Raw genomic sequence first — 20,459 nt, forward strand, 5'->3', positions numbered from 1 at the left:
TTTGAATATACCAAGGATTTTTCTTTGATACCCTAGGTATTAACATTTTAGATGTACTCAGAAATGGGAGAAGAATCTTAAGAGTTAATACTATTAGGTATTAAGTAGTATATATAAGTTAATGAAAATACTCTGATATGAAGCAAAATTAGTTGTAGAAAGCCAGCATTTCTTTATAAGGGGAAAGTCTTTAAGATTTGAATGAACAGGCCTGCCTGAGGAAAAAACATCCCTCAGGGAGGTGAATTTTTTGCTTCCTCAAGTTAGAACACGGAGCCTTATTGGGCGAGGGTCTGAGTTCTTTAGGATGGAAACTTATTTCCTCCTGAAATTAATTTCTCCACGCAATTACTGTAAACTTACACTGTAATAAAAACAACAACAAACTGAGCCTGAATTAACAGGCACAAGCATTATAAAGCACCTAGCTTTGAGGGAGTTTACATGGAGATTATTTCTCATTTTGTTACGTGGATCTTTTTAACCAGACTGGACTTTGTATGCCATTTGATAAAAGGGAATTTCCTGGCTCAGGTCTTAAACACAGTTCTGATTTTATTATTAAAGATGATGCTTAAAACATTTCCATTGGTGTAGAGGAAGGACACAGGCAAAGCCAGGGCCCAGATTGTTAAATTTAAATGTCATGATCAAAGCTATAGGAAATAACTTTCAAACGAAACTCTGATGAGCCAAAATTCATTGAACATGTCTATTTGTGCATTAAATGAACATGGTAAGAAAAATATCTGGTGGCAGTAGTACGGAAAACACTGGGAATGGAGTCAAGAGAAAGTATCTTCTCTATGTCGAAAATTAAAGATATTTTCGTTAATAGAATTTTCAGTCTGACTAGAAAGTGAACATAGGATTTTCCCCCCCAGCTTTATTGAGATACAGTTGACAAAATGGTACATATTTAAGGTGTACAATGTGATTTAATAGATATATACATTGTGAAAGACAGCATTTTTTTAAGGACGGGAAAAGGGGGCAAAATGCATCAACTTGAGGATACAATGCTTTAGAAGAGACCTCTACATAAAAATTCCAGTAAGTGTCATACCTAGATATATGGTATTGGGAGGTTTGTGATTTTTAAAGAAATTATGAATGGTATTTTCGGAGATGCTCTTTTAAAGAAGAGAGGGTTTTTGAGGTTCTGAGGCAAGGGGTATTGCCTGCTCCCTGAGATGCCTCCAGAGTTGGTGCGAGACGGCTGAACCAAGAAGGAAAAGGATTTGTTTTCTCTAGCGTACGTATTAATAGCTCAGTCTTTCATACTCAACTACAATTCCCGTCGTGCTCCGGTCCTCCCACGTTAGGCCCCGCCCCTCGCCCACCAGTCCCGCTGCGACTCAGGCGAGCGCATGCGTGCATCCCTTTCCGTCCGCTAGCGGGCGGCAGAGACTGGGCGGGGCTCCCGGCGCTCACGGGACGGTGCCGCCCTCCGATCGCTACACCGCTTCTCTTCGGACCGTTAACCTCGAATGAGGAACAAGCCGGGAGGGAAGGGAGGGGCTGCGGCGGCGCGGGCAAAGCCCGCCGGGCCCGGGGCCGGGAACGGCGAGGTCACGTAACGGCTACTCTGGCGTCTGGCCAGGGAAGGGGCGCCCTCCCCGGCAGCCAGAGCCCGCCTGCGCTTGCTGCGGCTCGGAAACAGTTACCGGCTTGTAAACAACAGCTGCGCGCGCACCCCGCATCAGCTGGCGCCGGGATCCCGCACCTGCGAACTCCGTCCCTCGGCCGCGCCGCCCACTCCTGATCAGCCAGGGGCAGCCCGCGAGGCCGTCTCCTCTTCTGCTAGGACCCGAAGGAAGAACCTCGAGGGGCTAAGCAGTACCAGCGACCTGGTAGGGGAGAAAGCGTCTCCGGTCAAAGGGTTGCCCGGTCCTGTCAAACGCAGGAGAAACCCAGAGAGCGGATCGTGGCTTCAGAGGAGTAGCGACGACCTGCCACGACCCGGAGCTGCAGTCCGAGTTGTCGCGATCCGCTAGCCGCCGCCTCCCAGGTCCCAGGGACCTTGCTTCCAGAAAACCGGGTGGGCGGGCCACCCCCGTAGACGTCTCCGAGGCAGGAATCTGCTCTGCCCCTGGATCCTCCTCTGCTCACCCTTCTGTCCTCATTCTCCGTACGTTAGTTAGTGTGGGGTATTTTTCTCGTTATGCATGCGCACCTCTCCCACAAGATCCAAGTGGATTATCGGCCTCAAGAACCTCGGGTGGCCGTACACACGCCTCCTCTCAGCCAGACCTGTGAGGTGTTCACCTGATGTACAACAGGTGGCCGGGTGTACGCCGTTTCGCAATCTGATCTGTGCTATATTTGCATGATAAGGGTGGGCCTGCGCGCACTTGGCTCAACTAGAACCGTGGGACATTTACTAGATAAAGGACTAACTACCTCGGCCGAAACCGGGGGGTCGAGAGGAGAAAGGCCAACTCGTAAGACCATGGCCCTGAGCCCGCGGCCCCGGATCAGGAGAGAGAGCTAGACAGCTCTTCATTCTGAAGGGACGAAGTTACAGGAGATAGGCACCGTTTTTTTTTTTTTTTTTTTTTCTTAAATATTTTTCAGCTGCTGGTAGTGCACTCTCTAGGACACTGCTTGAATTCTGAATATACGGATTCTTCTTTGGGGCTGTTTGTGTGGTGTAAATCAAGATAATTAAAGGTTTTCTAAGTTTTCTATTTTTGCGATCAAAAGCAGCTGGCGTAGGAGGAAAGATTTTGCGGGGTTTTTCTTTGCCCTTATAAAGGAAAAGAAAAAGAAAAAATGCATCCTCCAGAAACCACCACCAAGATGGCTTCTGTTCGGTTCATGGTGACACCAACAAAGATCGATGATATTCCAGGGATGTCAGACACCAGCCCGGACCTCAGCTCCCGATCCAGTTCCCGGGTAAGATTTAGCTCCCGGGAAAGTGTGCCTGAAACGAGCCGTAGTGAGCCAATGAGTGAGATGTCTGGAGCCACCACTTCACTGGCCACTGTTGCACTGGACCCAGCCAGTGACAGGACTTCTAACCCCCAGGATGTTACAGAGGGTAAGTAGAAACACAGATGACAGGATACTTTTATTGCTGGTTTATTTATGGAGGATGACTGTCTCCTGGGAGATCATTTTTCTGTTATACAATAACCATCGGGAACCAGTGTACCTCTTTTTGAGATCCTTAGGAATCCTTTTTAAGGATTTGAGCTTCTGTCAAAGGGCAACCATACATTTTTAATTCAATTGCTTTATATAAGAGGGATGATGAGGCATGTGGGAAGGTATGTGGCAAGAAGAAAAGTCGATGTATATTTTTACTTCCTCATTTTGTCTCCTTAGAACTCAAATGAGTCTTTTGGTTAAGGATGAATGGCAAATAATTTAATAGTTTTTTGGCACAGAATCCTAAATTGTAAAATTTAGTGCAGAGCTAGCTTTGGGGCTCTAATTAGTACAATCAGCTTTGAAGGCCACTTACAAGTAGTTATTGATCATATCTTAGTTATTGGCTTTTCTACAAATACCAGATATTGTATCACAAAATTCTTTTTAAAAATTTGTATTTTACGAAGAATGGTTCACACAGCTAAGTTCACTCTGGGTGAGTCTGGGTAGATCTACTGTGCTATCCTGTTGAATGGAGAAATTCTAAAGAAGCTTTTAGGGCCTGTTTCCTACATGATATTTTCACTTTGAACTTTAAATGGTACGTATTGAGTATTGAGCCTTTTTAGTCTGCAAATAGCGCACAAGTCACTTCTGACTTAGATGGACTACTGCAGACCTTAATTTCCTGAACCAGTTTGTGTCAGCTGGCTTGGAAGTTTTCATTGGATTTACTAGGAAGAGGAGATGGAAGAGAGAGATGAATAACTTGGGGAGATCATAACATTTTTTGGACTCTTAAAGTAGAAAAGTTTGAGAAATGCTGTACTGCTTTATATGTTTAGTTTTACAGTCTTTATATTTGGTTCTGTTTTCTAACTAATGTAGATATATGTCTGCTAATGAAAATTCTCATAAGAATCTTAAAGACTCTTAAAATGATATTCTACCCAAATTTGAAAACTAGCTTCAGCCACTGACTTGTGAAAGCGATTTTCCGGTGTCAGGAAATACTGTTCCTCCTAACCTAAAGGGCGCAGGAAACCAGAATAATTTTAGTTCCTTGTTTCTGTTTGTATTTTTTTAATGTCTGGAGACAAAGTAGATTTGGTAAAGTTTACAGTCCTCTAGAATTCACTTATCTTCGACTAAACATTTTTTTAATGGAGGTATTATATTGTAGATTGATTCCTGGACTTAACCAACTTTTTTTTTGTTTTAATTCTTTTTTACAATTTATTTTTTTACAACTTATTCGATATTGTATATTAATTTAAGGTGTACAGTATAGTGGTTAGACATTTATATAATTTAAGAAGTGGTTCCCTGACTAGACTAGTACCCAGGGAATTAACTATTTTCAATTTGACAAACTTTACACTGTGTACCACAGTGTTAAAATTACATTATGGAATGAAAATAATTTATCACTTTTTTCCTCCAAATGGTAAAATTGTAGTTTTAGTTTTTATTTATTATACTGTATTTAGGTTGTAAAAATACCAGGTAAAGACTGTGTTAATTTTTTTTACTGCTGTAGTTGTCATTAGACAATTTATAGTTAAGTACTGTTAGGTTTGTGACTTATATGTTATGGAATTGTGTTTGTATTCTGTTTTTAAAAGTGGGCTGATTTCCATAATGTGGTAGCCTTGCAGAACGGGATCCTTGCCCAGGCCGCTGTCTTACTTGTAAGCATTCTTTACAGTCCAGAGGGCTATCATTTAATACTATAGGGGTAAAATAAAACCGGGGACATATCTAGGTGAAATATATGTTGTTTAGGTGGATACAGAAAGCTTGGCTCTCTGTCTAACACGTTCCTTAATGTTTAAATACTCTCAGGTACTAGATGAAAGGGAAATTAACTATCCAGCCATTACATCACATTTTCCCCCCATACTCTCGGGAAACTAGTTTCCTACTTTCCCAATGAACTACTTTTTCTTTTTTAAACAATTCTTATGATGACTGGTATCCTGTGACATATTTTCCCCACCATTAGAGGGAACTGGTTAGAAAAATAATTGTTTCATCTTTGGCCTCATAATATGCGGATGCCCTCGTTACACATAGATCTTCAAAAGAAAATCAAGGACATATGTTAATCTACATCTGTCTCTGGACTGGAGTTAGTAGAGGAAAACAGCTAATTCCTTTTCTACAGTTGACTCTATCCTTAAGCTCATAGTGTATTTCAGAATTGTGTTTGCTATTTTAATATTTAGAATTTTGTGATTGTTTTTGGGGGGGCCCTTTCTACATTTTTCTGTGATTGTGATATTGGTATGATTATCAATTCTTTCCCCAGAACTCCCATGCCTCCCGCATTTCTTACTGTAAAGAAGCTTACCACCTTAAGTTTCTTGTTATATACCTTTTACTTAACAATGTATAACCAAGTTGGGGGTGAGGGGGTGACACATGAAGTTTTAAATAATTGTTTCTGTTTTATTTTTTTCCTACTGTTGGCGTTTTGAATAGATAATTGTGTTTTTGCTATCAAAGTATTTATAGTTCTTTCATTGTGTCAGAGTTTCATTAGAACTTATGGGTCTGTCCAGTTGGTAAATAAAATCAAGAGTCTTGGCACTGTACTTGCTTATGCATGAAGAATGTCTTAAAGATACAGAAGGAACTGTTGAGAGTGGATATCTCTGGAGAGTTTTGAAAATAGGGTGGAGAGTGGGAATTTTCCTTTATTTAAACAATTCAGAAGGGCATATACAATTTTTTTATATTGAGACTGTATCCTTTTATAATAAAAAAAATTTTTAAGAGGCATAGCATGTTTGGGAACCTCAGATGATCAAGAATGAAATTCTGGTCAAGCCTCATTTTAAAAAATGACGAAACTAAAGCTTACAGAGATGATTATTTTTAGATCACAGAGTGGCAAAACCAAGACTGAAGTATAGGCCTTCTGACTTCTACCCAGTGTTTTTCATTTATGTCATTTTGTCTCTGCTATGATGAACAGTTTTTACATTTGCTTCACAACCATTTGCTTATCTTAAATGATTGTTAAGATCATAATACCAAAAAAGAGCAGGGAACATATTTTTATATGTCTTATACAGGCTTTAATACATTTCAATCCTTTACAATTCAATAAATGCTCCCTGAGGCTCTTATATGTGTGAGGCCCTCTCCTAGGAATTATAGGAAATATGCAGGTAAGATAGTTTCTGCCTTTGGAGAGCTCATGGCATAGTGGTGAAAATGACAAGAACACTATCCATTCCTTCACCAAACATTTACTGAGCATTTATGAGTCAGGCCCTGTTCTGGGTGTTAAGCATGTAGGACTGATGAAAAGAGCCCAATAACTGTTCTAAGGAAAGTTATGATCTAATAAAGGAAACAAATTTTCATATAAATTATAGTGCTGTATGATAAATGCAACAGTAAAAATATACAGCAAAATAAATAAAAGATAAAAATACAGCAAAGGAAATGATGAACAGAGGTAAAATGGAAATGCTAAGAGACTAGAGGACTTGATGAGGTAAAGTAGTTGTGAAAGGAGTAGAAGGATTAAAGACTGATCAGATAATTGAATGTTGGAGTTAATGGTTTCAGAGTGGGTTCCAGTGTTAACAGAAGTTCAGAAGTTCCAGGGTTAACATGAGACAGTGTACAACCTTGGGAGTGGGTTTCTGAAATGGAGTAGAAGTAAAAGCCAGTTGAGTCAAGGAACTCTGACTATACCAACTTTGAGGCTGGCTATTACTAAGTTTTTATAGAAGGGTGGTAGGTGGTAAAAATGCAAAAATAATTTAGGTAAGTCTTTCCTTCAAGGAGTTACCTTCTCTGAAATCTTTTCTGATTCAACCCCATACCCAAACAGAATAGATTAGTTCTTTATGTCCCTACATCCCATATACAGACTATTAACTAGCAGCACCTATTTCGCTTAATTTTGCTGTTTTGTTTACATATTATCTTTCCCAATTAGGCTGTAAGTTTCTTGAGGACAGGCAAACAAAGTTGTCTTTGTATTTTCAGCACCTGAAATAATGATGTCATACATATCTTGTACTCAGTAAATATATACTGAACCGAAAATCTTATAGAGTGAAAAAAAAAGAGACAGAAATATAAACGAAAATTAAAAGCATACTGTGGTAAAGGCAAATGAAATGTACCTACTAGAACAGTGATGCTTCAATCAGCTGCATGTTGGAATGATCTAGAGGTCATTTTAAAAAATATCTTTGCCCATTCTCAGGGATTCAGATTTAATTGCATCAATAGTTTTTAAAAGTTCTTCAGTGTATTTTTATACACAGCCGGAGTTGAGAGACCATAGCTCAAAAAGGTAAAAGTGGTTAATCCCACATACATGGGAAGAACTTTCCCACCTGCGCTGGGCTTTGAAGGGTGAGCAGAAGTTCACCAAGGAGATAAGGCACAGCAGAATTTTCCTTAAAATTCTTCACAGTAGTTCTTACAGAATGTTAATCTGTGCTTGGAACCATTACATTACACATGGCCATTTCACTTCCTCGGCTGATCCACTAATTCTATGTGTTATTGGTAGGTCTCATCAGTCTCTTACAGGCTTAAATTAGAATAATGTTTGACCAAGAAACTTCAAAAGCTTTTTTTTTTCCTTAGGAACATGTTTCAAAGTACCAAGCACTTTTTTAATACTTTTCCAAAAAAACTTCTAATTTTTTGCCCCAAACCAAAATAAGTGAATTCCATTGTATTGCCGATTGCAGGTAATTATTATCCTTCTTTTAACTGTACCTTTCATGTTATATGGTTTTTGAATACTATCCATTTTACTTTGGCATTCTGATAGTGAGACAAAACATTGTATAAGGTAGTAAGATGGATAGTTTTATAAAAATAAGTGGATTTGATACCTTCTAAGTTCACCTGATAGCATCCTCTGATAGATTTTTTTATTTTTTTTAAGATTTTCAGTATAACTTGTCTGAAACATTTTGGTTATAAACCACAACTGTTTTCCCATCTTCTCCATACTCCATAGCTAATGATTAAACTGTATAATATGCTATTTTACAATACAAGAAGCAATCAACCAAATCCAGAATGTGGAAATTTTATTGAATAGCTAGATCCTTCAATAAATAAATAGCATGGAGTGAAGGAGTGATGGAAAGGGAACGAAAGCTGTTACAGATAAAAATGCATATCAGTCAACCAAATGCAATGTGTGAACTTTGGATCCTGATGTGAACAAAACTGTAAAAAGACACTGTGAGATACTCAGGGAAATGGGATCATATATTTGGTATTAAACGATATTAAGGAATTAATTGTGGATTTTCTTAAGTATATTTATGACTTTGTGGTAATATAAAGCCCGCATCTATGGAGTTTCATATTGAAGTATTTTCAGATGAAATGAAATGTACTCCCCCCCAAAAAAGTTGAGGAGAGATAGACAAAATAAGATTGGCAAACGTTTATAATTTGTTGAATTGGAGTAAAAGGTACATGAGGATACATTTTACTGTTCTGTATGCTTTTTTGTGTATTTGAAAATTTCTATAATAAAAACTTTTAAAAGGTTGAACTGCAGTCAAGGTGCTTTATGGAAAATACTTTCTTTTATATAGTCTGTCATAGAATGCTCTAAATAATTTGATTAAATATCAGTCATTGGTAAAGTGATTGCTTCAGCTTCTTTTATCTTTAGTGGTCTCTTCTTTGTCCTTACTAATTACACCAGGGGCCTCATTCTTTTCCTCAGTGGCATGTTTCTTGATTTCAGATTCTCATAGGCTTTGCTTTGATATTACCTGTACTGGAATGGAAAAGAAGGAAGAAGCCACTCTTGGGAACCTGGGAGCTTCATAAAAGTTTTCCCTTTTTAACTCTTTCACTGCATTAATTGATTTCAAGTTTTTTGTTCAAAATGTGTCAGAAATCCACCAAAACCAAAAAGCTGATATTTTGACTATTTTATGCATTTAATAATAACAATTTGAGCTGCTTTGTATATAAATGACATTTTTATGTATAAAAATTTGCTATTATTCATTATTGAAAAACACAAAAATATAGAAAAATGTACATCTGGCGTTCCTAAATTTCCTTTCTGGAAGTTTCCATCCACAGTCAGCAAATGGAAATATTCATTCGGACATATCCGACCATATTGGCAAAAGGGTTAAGGCTGTTAGAATAAGGGGAATGTTTCTATAGCTGACGTTTAAGGCAATTTATAATGAATGACCTAAGAACGATATGTTGTAAACTTTTGGATAGTGGACTCTTTTTTCCCCCTCTGCCTAACAAATGCTTGTGGACTAGCAAGACCTTTGTACAAATTCTAAAAATGCATTCCTTCCAAGCTTCACTAGTAAAGGCAAACTGGATTTCAGCCCCCAGACCTTGCCCTTTTGGCCTGACACAATCAGCACAGCTGCATTTGGTAGACTTGTAAAACTCAGAATAATGTAATTTATATGTCTTTAAGTTCTTGGTAATGTGTTTCTTAACAGTTGGTATGAAGGTTTGGAGAGCTATATTGTAGGAATTTTGAAAGCATTTTAGCTTATGAATATATAAAACAGTGTATTATTTTAATATATTAATGAAGTGTTTATAAATAAATGGGAAAACAGTAAGATATATTCTGATTAAAACCCAGTGATTAGTGCTTTGGTGTATTTTGTAGAATCCCAGCAATTAAATATGAAGATATGAGCACAAAACTGCATAACATACGTATACACAGACACATACACACACACACACACACACACACGCACGGCACCTTGCTTTAACTACAGAAGTTCAATAGTTGATTAATAGATAATAGTGTTAGCATATTTGCTCAGTTCTAAGGTGTATATTTATCATATTTTTAATATTTCTGATGTTTGAGTGTATTTTACTTTTGAAGAATTTTAAGCTATTGTTAAATCATTGGTGCAATTTACAGTAAACAAAATTTCAGAATCAAGTCAATACTGTAAAATAAATCAATCTAAGAGGCTTGGCAAAACATGGAAGTTACCTTTGGATGTCTTAACTGGAAAAATTGTAAGGGCTGAAGCTTTTTTTTTCCTTCTAAAATTGAAGTTTTTATAGTTGAAAAGCACAGAAATAGAAAATAAAAGCTGTATTAAGTTATAAGGAAATGACAGGTATGTTTAGGTCTGAATCCTAGTTTTAGTGGGGTTTTTTGTTTTGTTTTTAAAATTTCCTGTTATTTTAGCTCAAAGCTGCGTTTCAGTCTTAAGTTTCCTTGCTAAATTATCAGTGGCAACTTCTGCTTTGCATTTTTATTACTGCATTGGTAAACCTAACTATGCTTCTCATGACCTTGAGAAATTCGTGCAAGGTATTCAATTGATAGCATGCATCTGTTTACAATCGGAACCATTTGGTAGATAGCTTTAATTTTTGGCAAAGTGGCACCAGAATTTCCTCCATTTTACCAGACAAGTCTGCTTTCACTATGGGGTAAGGCTATGTATTTTTCACATTGCTAGTTTAAAAAAGAAAACACTAATAAGTTAGACATTCTTGTATATGCATGTGCATTTTCAGTTTGAGGAGCTATGACAAATTGAACAACTGAAATTCATCTTTATTTTGAGAGCATTATTATTTAATATTTAAACTTTTAAATATCCAGAAATAATACTTATTTTCATAGCTCGCTAATTTATATCCTAAAATGAATGTAAAAAATGATGTTATGTTGATTTATTTTTTCTAGTTTAGCAGTGTGCTAATTTCCAAATAAAATTTTAATAAATAATTGGAAATAGAAAACATTCTTCCCTATTAGATGAAGTTAATTCTTTCCTTTCCTGAAAAATCATCTGTTTTGGTATTTTTTCATTTAAAAAAAAAGTTATTTTCTTCTGAGCTAAGATGGGATTTCTTATCCAGGGGAAAACTAAAGCTGGTGTGGTTAAGTAAGCTGCCCAAGGGCATACAAGTAATAAATGAAGAATAGTGAATTGAACCCAGGTATGTGTGATTCTAATATCAGTGTTGTTACTACCCTTTCTCTACTAACAGTGGTTGGCTCTGTTGAAACATTTATTAAGCTGCAATTGTATAGTAGATTATAGGAAGCATAAAAGAAATGCAGTTTTTATGTTCTGTGTATATTTTTGCAATTATTTTGCCTGGTATTGGCATGAAAGGAAATGGGGGGTGGGTAATAAAATGACATGTTTCCTGAGTAACTTAAGGTTCTATGTTTCTAAAGAAATTTGGCCTAACAATGTGTATTTCACTCCTTTTCACAAATGATCTATCTATCTGCAGATACCTAGGGCAGTGTAGAGTGCTGAATTACATGAACAGCTATTGATTTAGTTACATTAGTCCATCTGTCCTAAAGTTAATGAATATTCATATTTTGACCGGAGTCTCAGTAGATCTATTTTAAAATGGAGTTTTGTTGCAGGGGGAGGAAGGAAGTAATAACTTATAAACACACTTTTTCTATGTGAAAATTAACCAGGGAATTTTATTTTGAATTGTTTTCATTTTCCTTTTTTTTTTAAATTGGGGAATATTGGGGAACAATATGTTTCTCCAGGGCCCATCAGCTCCGAGTGGTTGTCCTTCAGTCTAGTTGTGGAGGGCGCAGCTCAGCTCCAAGTCCAGTCACTGTTTTCAGTCTTTAGTTGCAGGGGGCACAGCCCACCATCCCATGTGGGAATTGAACCGTCAACCCTGTTGTTAAGAAATTGCGCACTAACCAGCTGAACCAGCTAAGCAATCCGGCCGCCCCTCCGGAAGCTCAGCGGCAGCTCATTGTCTTCAATCTAGGTGTGGAGGGTGCAGCTCACTGGCCCATGTGGGCATCGAACAGGCAGAGCTCACACTCTAAGCAACTGAGCCATCGGGCCACCCTCATATGCCTTTTTTACACTGTAGTATTGACTAGAAGCCCATCTTGCAAGTATTTCATAATAAAAGAATGGCATATCATACATCAGAAATGAAATCGTTGACTGTACCTCTTTGGTTGGTGATTCTTGGTTCCGTCACACCTAGGTGGCAATGACCTTAGACTAATGAAAGAGATGGGCAGCCTTATATAGAGAGTAGCAATATTGTGGAAAAAGTAACAGTGGAAGCTGAGGTCTCTGAATAATCCGAGGCTTTTGATAATGCCTTCTTTCGTATTTGGATCAGTCAAAATGGTTGACGTAGCTATGAAATTCAAGTAGCAAGCCTTCAGCTCTCCTACCAGTCTTTCCTCTAGTGAAGACTCACAGCTTTAAGTCCCTGAAGAAGTAACCAGGCAAAGTGATAGAGTGTTGTGGTCTCAAGCTTCTTTATATGCTTATACTATATAGTCCTGGTTTTATATTGCCTTTTATTTATCCTTAATTGGATAACAAGACTAAGTTCCTTGAGGGCGGAACAGTATCTTGTTCTCCATTGCATTCCTATTTCCTGGCACATTGTAGGCTTTCAAATATACAGAGGGTGCCAAAAAAATGTGTACATTAAAATGTGTATACATTTTTCTTGCATTTTTTTGGCAACCCCGGTATATTGAATAAATGCATGATTCCTTCAGCCTCAGTAAAGCAGGAAATTATCCTGATGTTTGATTTGTAGAACTCTTTGTCTCCCTTATTCTAAAATATTATGAATCCATCAGAAAATAATGTTTTTTATGTATTATCTTTCAGCTATTAGCCTCCAAATACATTATATATTCATCACTGATGCCATTCTATAAAAATTCATTTTCATAGACAGTCTTACAGAATTTTGAGATTTAGAAGGCTTAAGTCCTTAATATCTGTGGTAGTTGGTCCTCACCAAAATAATTGATTAATTCATTTCATTCTTTCTGTAATTGTCTAAATTGTAAGGTAAAATTTAGAATTTGTGACCGTTTAGATATTTTAAACTAATATTTACTGTTGCAGCATCTGAGGGGAAAAAAGGGTTTACTGAATATGAAAAATAAGGAAATGTATATACGTCTACTCAAGAATGAGAGTCCGTATACTTTTCAGGTTCCAGCTATAGCTCTAAATTTAAGTAGTGATCTACTCGTTCTCTTTTAGTAAAATGTTTACAACATTTTCTAACAGAGCTGCATATAGTATGCAGACAGTGCTGGCCCATGAGCTGTTTATTAGCTGTCTGTAAGGAGATAAGTTCAGAAATTGAGAATTTTAGAAACTTGCATAGCAGTTTGATAGAGCAATTTTATGTCTGTTGAATCTAATAATAAAAATTCGAACTTGTGTTTTGTACATTTTCATTTCCTTTTTCTAGTATTTCACTTTTACTTTTTTTTTTTTTTTTTACAAAATTTTTAGCTCACAATGGATTGGAAATTTAGAGAAAAATATTTCTTTACCTGAGATAATTTGCAAAGCACTGTTCTAAAACAATGATTCACAGCCTTTCATACGATTGCCTAACCTGAATGATATTACATTCAAGGGCATGTGAGTTAGTGTTTCCCTACCAGTGGCCCTTTGAAGCAGGAGTATCTGAATGGGAGGGGGGGGAGAAGTAGGTTAGTCTTTCATGCAAGTCTGAAATTTTCATTAAGAATCGCTGTTCTAGCACATATGGTCTCTTTCATCTCCATATAACTCCATATCTGAAGTTATAATTCAGGTATTTTAAAGAAATTCAGATATTTTTCTTCTCAAACACATCTCGCTCAGTAGAATGGATTATTGTCATAAAGATTTATGGAACAAAGAGCATGAAAGGTTTACAACAGGATAAAACGTAATCTTTATAGCTCAAAGTTTCTTATAAATTTACCTTGATCAAGAAAGTTAGTTTGATCAAGAAATTTAAAGTATAATGTAGTTAGTTTCCACTCATATTTAATTGATGGCTAGTCGTTGCAATGGTTCAATAAGAATGTCCACCCTAAATATTCTGAAGTACTAACATACTCCATTAAAAGCAACTGCTTGGAAGTAGATTCCACTTTCTTTACTAAAAACACTATTTCTAATGAACCAAATACTGTAAGCAGAAAACTATTAATTGGTTATAATTTTAAAGATTAAGTGTGACTAGATCTCAGTAGTGGACAAAGCACTCTGAATGGTATGTTCAACCTACAGTTCAGGAGAGCTTCATAAGGTTTGAATCTGTTTCCAAATCAGAATCCGTTGTTCTTTGCTCAGCACTCCCATTGAACTTGTGTGTGCATACATGGGTGTGCGTGCACATGCTCACTTAAGGTACATAAAACCTTGCATAAAACCTTGTCTTACGATGTGTGTGTAAGAGAGAGATTGAGAATTCTGTGAAAAGGTGTAGACAGATAAGATGAATTAAGTCTATATTGTATGTGCTCATGAAATCTAGTCTGTTCTGTTTTATGTGTTTCCAGCTTTTTAATAACATGCTAATACCTTTGATCAAGTTTTAATTGCATTTTTTTATTTAAAAAAAGAATGTTAGTGAACATGTTACTAAAACCTCAGTATCATATCTACAAGATTCTCCCAAGAATAAACAGAATGACATTTGGTAAAACTCATGTATTAAAAATGTATGTGGCTTTTTTTTTTTTTTTTTAAGATTTTATTGGAGAAGGGGAACAGGACTTTATTGGGGAACAACAGTGTGTACTTCCAGGACTTTTTTCCAAGTCAAGTTGTCCTTTCAGTTTTAGTTGTGGAGGGTGCCGTTCTGCTTCAAGTTGTTGTCCTTTCAGTCTTAGTTGTGGAGGACGCAGCTCAACTCCAGGTCCAGTTGCCGTTGCTACTTGCAGGGGGCACAGCCCACCATTCCTTGTGGGAGTTTAACTGGCAACCTTGTGGTTGAGAGGACATGCTCCAACCAACTGAGCCATCCAGGAGCTCAGTGGCAGCTCAGCTCAAGGTGCCGTGTTCAATCTTTGTTGCAGGGGATGCTGCCCACCATCCCTTACGGGACTCGAGGAATTGAACTGGCAACCTTGTGGTTGAGTGCCCGGGCTCCAACCAACAACTGAGCCATCCGGGAGGCAGCTCAGTTCAAGGTGCTGTGTTCAAGCTTAGTTGCAGGGGGCAGAGCCCACCGTCCCTTGTGGGACTCAAGGAATTGAAGGTTGAGAGCCCACTGGCCTATGTGGGAATCGAACCAGCAGCCTTCGGAGTTAAGAGCATGGAGCTCTAACTGCCTGAGCCACTGGGCCAGCCCTGTATGTGGCTTTTTAATTTCAAGGATTTTGCTTACTGCTTACTTATAGAAGTTTTCTTGTATCACAGATCCATTTTTAGCACGAATGACTACATTCTTTTTCAGAATCATTTCAGCAATGAGATTGTGTGGTTTTAGATTATTTGGACAGGTTTTGTACAATGCAGTTCTCAGAGGAAGTACATAAATGATTTGCTCTAAAATTGAGTGATTTTTCATGATATATTATAGTATAATAATGTATTACGATCTCAGAGAGAATTCTTATGTTGAAAATAACTTCCCATTGACTTTCCCTTAATTGTTTCGGTCTTTTCACCAAATCTAACCTGTCTTTATTTAATAAATTAGTTGAATAAAAAAAGCACTAGTTACCATGAGTTGTTACCTAGCTATGATTAAAAATAAGTAATTGGGTAGTGTTTCATGGTAAATTTTACTTTCGAAATATTACACAAAGTAGACCCATTCTTCTAAAGAATGCACATGCTTTTTTTAAAAAAATCAGACATAATATAGTCACAAATAAAGTGTTTCACTCAAACTAATTAGTAAAATAAAGCATATAATATTTGGCCTAGTGTATAATATGAGTATATAGGCCTAATGTATAATGGAGTAATGTCATTATAAAGCCCTTTTGCCCTACTCTGGCCTTAGATCGTACCTCTTGAAAAATACCATAGATTTTTGTAAAAATGTAAATATTTGAAACCTGTTTCAAACAACATTCAAAACTCTAAAATCAAAGTGTTGGAAAAGCATTTATGTGACTGCCTAAATTTTATATAAAACAGAATTTGACCCATAAGTGGTATGCTTTATACTTAGATCTTAGAGCTTTACATTTCAGTGAACTAAATTAAAGTTCAATATATTTTTTCCAATGTTTTATTATGAAAATTTTCAAACATACAGAAAAGTTAAAAGAATCGTATGATGTACACCAATATTCTTATCTTCCAGATGCTACAATTAACATTTTGCTATACTTGTTTTATTACATATTTCTTTCTTTCATCGATTCATCTATTTTTGAAGCATTTCAAAGTAAGTTGCAGACATCATTTTGCCTCACCCATAAACACGTCAGTATACATATAATTAATGTGTAATATGTGTAATATATAATTTGTAATATGTAATGTTTTTGAGATTCATCCGTGTTGTTGGATCTATCAGTAGTTCATTCCTGTTTCTTGTTGAGGAATAGTCTATTGCATAAATATACTATTGTTTCCTTATCCTACTGACAGACACTTGGGCTGTTTCCTGTTGGGCTGTTATGAATAAAGCTGCTATAAACATACTTGTTCAAATTTTTTTTTTGAATTTATGCTTTTATTTCTCTTGGGTAAATACCTAGAAGAGGAATTGCTGGGTCATAGGGTAAATTGCTGGGTCATAGGGTAGATGTGTGTTTAAATGTATTAGAAACAGCCAGAACTTTTCCTAAAGTGGTGGTTACCATTTTACATTCCCACCAACATTTGCTTTACATGCTTGCCAACAGTTTTAATTGTGACTTTAATGTGCATTTCCCTGATGGCCAGTAATGTTGAGCACTATTTCAAGTGTTTATTAGCCATTTGTGTAACTTCCTTTGTGAATTGTTTGTTTAAATCTTTTGCCCGTTTTGTATTGAGTTTTGTCTTTATATTATTGAGTTGTAAGGGATTTCTATATATTTTAGATACAAGTTATTGTCAAATATTTGTTTTGTGAATATTTTCTCCCAGTCTATGACTTGCCTATTCATTTTCATAATGATGTCAGTTCATTGTATTGTTTTCATCGTTTAATTATGAAAAATTTCAAATACAGAAAGTTGAAAAACTTTTGTAGTAAAAAATACACCCACCACCCATTGTCTGTCATTAACATTTTATTATACTTGTCCTTTCACATATCTATCCAGCTTATTTATGCATTTCAAGGTAACTTGAAGGCATTAGTTCACCTCCCCCAAATACTTCAAAACGCATGTTATTAATTAGAATTCAGTATTTTCAGTTTTTCTTTTGAGGCAAACTCTTCATACAATTAAATACACACATTTAAAGTGAACATGGGCTGAGTTTTGACAAATTCATACACCTGTGGAACTCTAAACTCTATCAAGATAAAGAATATTAGCATCATTCTGGAAAGTTCTCTCATACTTCATCCCAGTTAATCTCCACCTTCATCCCCCCGAGACAAACATTATTCTGGGTTTTTTGGTACCATGGATTAGTTTTGCCTGTTCTAAAACCTCACATCAGTGGATTCATATAGTACGTACTGTTTTGTTTAAGGCTTCTTTCACTTAGCATAATGTTTTTGAGATTCATCCTTATTGTTGCATGTACCACGAGTTCATTTCTTTTTTATGAGTCTAGCTGAGTGGTAATTCTTTGTATGGATATATTGTAGTTTGTTTATCCATTCTCCTGTAGATGTACACCTGGGTTTCCAGTTTTTGACTATTAGTAATAAACTGCTATGAACATTCTGTAGAAATCCTTCTGTGGGAATACGTTTTCATATTGGGGGTGAATACCTAGGAGGGCAGGTGATAGGTTATAGGGGAAAATACCAGACTCTCTCCCAAAGTGAGTGAACCAATTTATCTCCCAGTAACAGTGTATGAAAGTTCCTTTTGTTCCACATTCTCACCAAACTTGGTGATGTCAGTCTTATCAATTTTAGACATCATGGTGGATGTGTACTGATACTTCATTGTGGTCTTTTATTGTACTTTAAATAGCTATTTCTTATATCCCACCCTCTCTATCTAACAACTCCCCATACACAACACTCACACACCTCAGCTTTGCCACCCCTCCCCCAACTCTTTCTGTACTGCTTTAACTTTTCCTCCAATTTTTTAATGCCCCTGTACTTTTATCTACTGTTCACTCTAGGAGAGAACTTTTTGAAATTGCTGACCACTGTGGTACCAAAGCATCAATTTGGTAAATAAATTACTCCTATCATAGATTAACAGGAATTTGTTACCTTCCTACTTGTTTAGTTTGGGGAATTTTTTAGAGGAGAGAGGTTGACAGCATAATATTTGTACATCAGCTTATATGCACAAGCTATACACAGATTTATAAACACGTCATTGTTTCTGTCCATCAATTATAGATTAGCTATAATTCAGCTCTTTATAAGATAAATGTGAAAGGCAGGATCCTATTGGAAATATTTAGTGGCACTAAAGTATTAACAAATTTGGAACCCAGAATTAATATTGAAATCTTTGACAATTTGGTAGTGTTTTAAGTTCCTTTGAATAAATTAGTAGGCTAGCTAACTAAGTTGTAAATATGGAAGTCACTCAGGGCACTACCACACTTGATATAGTTCCTTTCAAGAATAAAAACTAGTTAAAAAGACTTAACAGGTGACAAACTTTTCTCTTTCCCATATAGCAGTAATTCTCAACATTGGCTGCCCATTAGAACCATGGCAGGGTGCGTGTGTGGGGGGTGCTTTTGTTGTGAAAGTCTTGTTCCCCTGGCTGTACTCCAGAGCAGTTAAATCAGAATATCTAGGATGAGACCCAGGTCTTAGAATTGTTGAAATCTCTCTGGGTGAGTCCAGTGTGCAGCCAGTGCTACATAGGAACTCATAAAATAAAATTTTGGTGAGTGTGTGTGACTTTTTTCCCCATGAAACTTCTGTGCTGCCTACCAACAAGGAGTTTTTAAGTTGGGCTTCACCATTTACAAACTGTAACTTTGGGCAAGTTCTTTAGCCTGATGATTAAATGAGATCATAATGGAAAGCTTCTAGTGAAGAGCACAAAGTAGGTCTTTGGCAACTATTGGTTCCTTCACTTTTAGAAGTGTTACGTATCATACTATCTGAATAAACGGGGATTATAAACCATCATTCTTTCTCTGTTAAATTTAGGGCAGTCTTGCTTGTCAGGTGTTAACTAACATCATTCCTAGTGTTACATCATCAACATGGAAATTAACACAGGGCTCAATTACAACCTCCCTCCTCTCAGAGCAGAGATAGAGCCTCATACTATATAGTTAGAGTCATCAACCGAGAACTTGATACAGTTACCTGATAAAGTATACCAAGAGTTAAGTATGTTCTTTAAAGTGTATGCACCTTTTAATCAGGGGTGTTTCTTGGATATTTTTTTCTTTAAAACACCATGTTTAAACTGGCCAATATAAAAAATTCTGAACTCTTCCCTTTAAAAATATTTTGCTCTTTTGAACAAACTTGGACTTTGGGGAAAGTTAATGTCTCTTCTTGGATGTCCTTGCATACACTACAGTATCTAGAGCTATGCCTTGTATAAAATACGTAGGTGTTCATTAAATACTTTATGAATGGATATTCTCATCTGAAAGATAAAAAACTTTTATTTATGACTATTTTCTTTGAAATCAAACAACAACAGAAGCTTACAAATTGTGTTTCATTTCCTAAATTGAGGTAGTGCCAGCCTTTCTTTAAAGAGGAAAGTTTGTAAAATGAACTGTTCCCTAATCTTTCTGGTGTGTGAAATATGAGGGCAAAGGTTGAGATCATGCCTGCATAGGGGTGGAAATAACTTAAGTGAAGGAAACAGTGGGTGGGTACACAGTGGGTTGCAGTTCATGAATCCTGCCCACTCTCCAGCTTTTGGCAGCTCTGGGAAAGCAGCCGAAACAGTTCTTGGGATTCTTGAGCTTAATAACCGTAAGCAAGGGGTGGAGTGCTAATCCTTTTAACTGAATGATAAACACTCTGGAAGGCGTGTCTTCCAGTGTTCCCCTCCCTTGGGTTGTAGATCACGTGAGCTGAAAGTATTTCCCGATTCCCAGCGTCGGTGTCCTGGAGGCAGTGGGCAGACTCTAAAAGGGGTACAGCAAGGAGTAGGCAGGCAGAGTAAGCTGGAAGGAAGTTGAAATACAGAAAAAGCACAAGATTTCTAAAACAATGCCACACTTTACCGTGACTAAGGTAGAGGACACAGAGGAGGGGGCAGCCGCTTCTGTCTCCCCAGAGGAGACCAGCTTAGCAGAAACACAAGCCCGGACTCCGCATTCAGATGAACCAGGTAAGTACTCAACTTGGGAGCTTTTGGAACCTACAGGGTTTTTCATGAAAGAAACGGTAACTAAAATATTCAAAAGACCTCCTTCAGGATGGAGAAAAAAGTATTGTGGTTAAAGTGTTTTTCAGTCAAATGTTTCACTCCCTTGTATATCTGATAACCTCTTTTTTCACATTCT

At 36.9% G+C, this 20,459-nt stretch overlaps 1 protein-coding gene across 3 annotated transcripts in view; it reads left to right on the plus strand.

The window, feature by feature from the left end:
- Positions 1 to 1,405: 1,405 nt before the first annotated feature.
- Positions 1,406 to 20,459, plus strand: part of SLC12A6 (solute carrier family 12 member 6) — an 86,486-nt gene continuing 67,432 nt past the window's right edge. The window contains exon 1 of one of the 3 annotated variants that reach the window (XM_081049080.1): positions 1,406 to 3,046. In XM_081049080.1, the coding sequence (XP_080905206.1) occupies positions 2,776 to 3,046 (271 nt within the window). In that variant the 5' untranslated portion in view covers positions 1,406 to 2,775. Of the gene's footprint in view, positions 3,047 to 20,039; positions 20,285 to 20,459 lie in introns of those variants that run through there. The other 2 variants (XM_081049081.1, XM_081049082.1) reach the window with 2 other exon arrangements.

Source organism: Rhinolophus hipposideros (assembly GCF_964194185.1).
Source record: "Rhinolophus hipposideros genome assembly, chromosome: 5".
NCBI lineage: Eukaryota > Metazoa > Chordata > Mammalia > Chiroptera > Rhinolophidae > Rhinolophus > Rhinolophus hipposideros.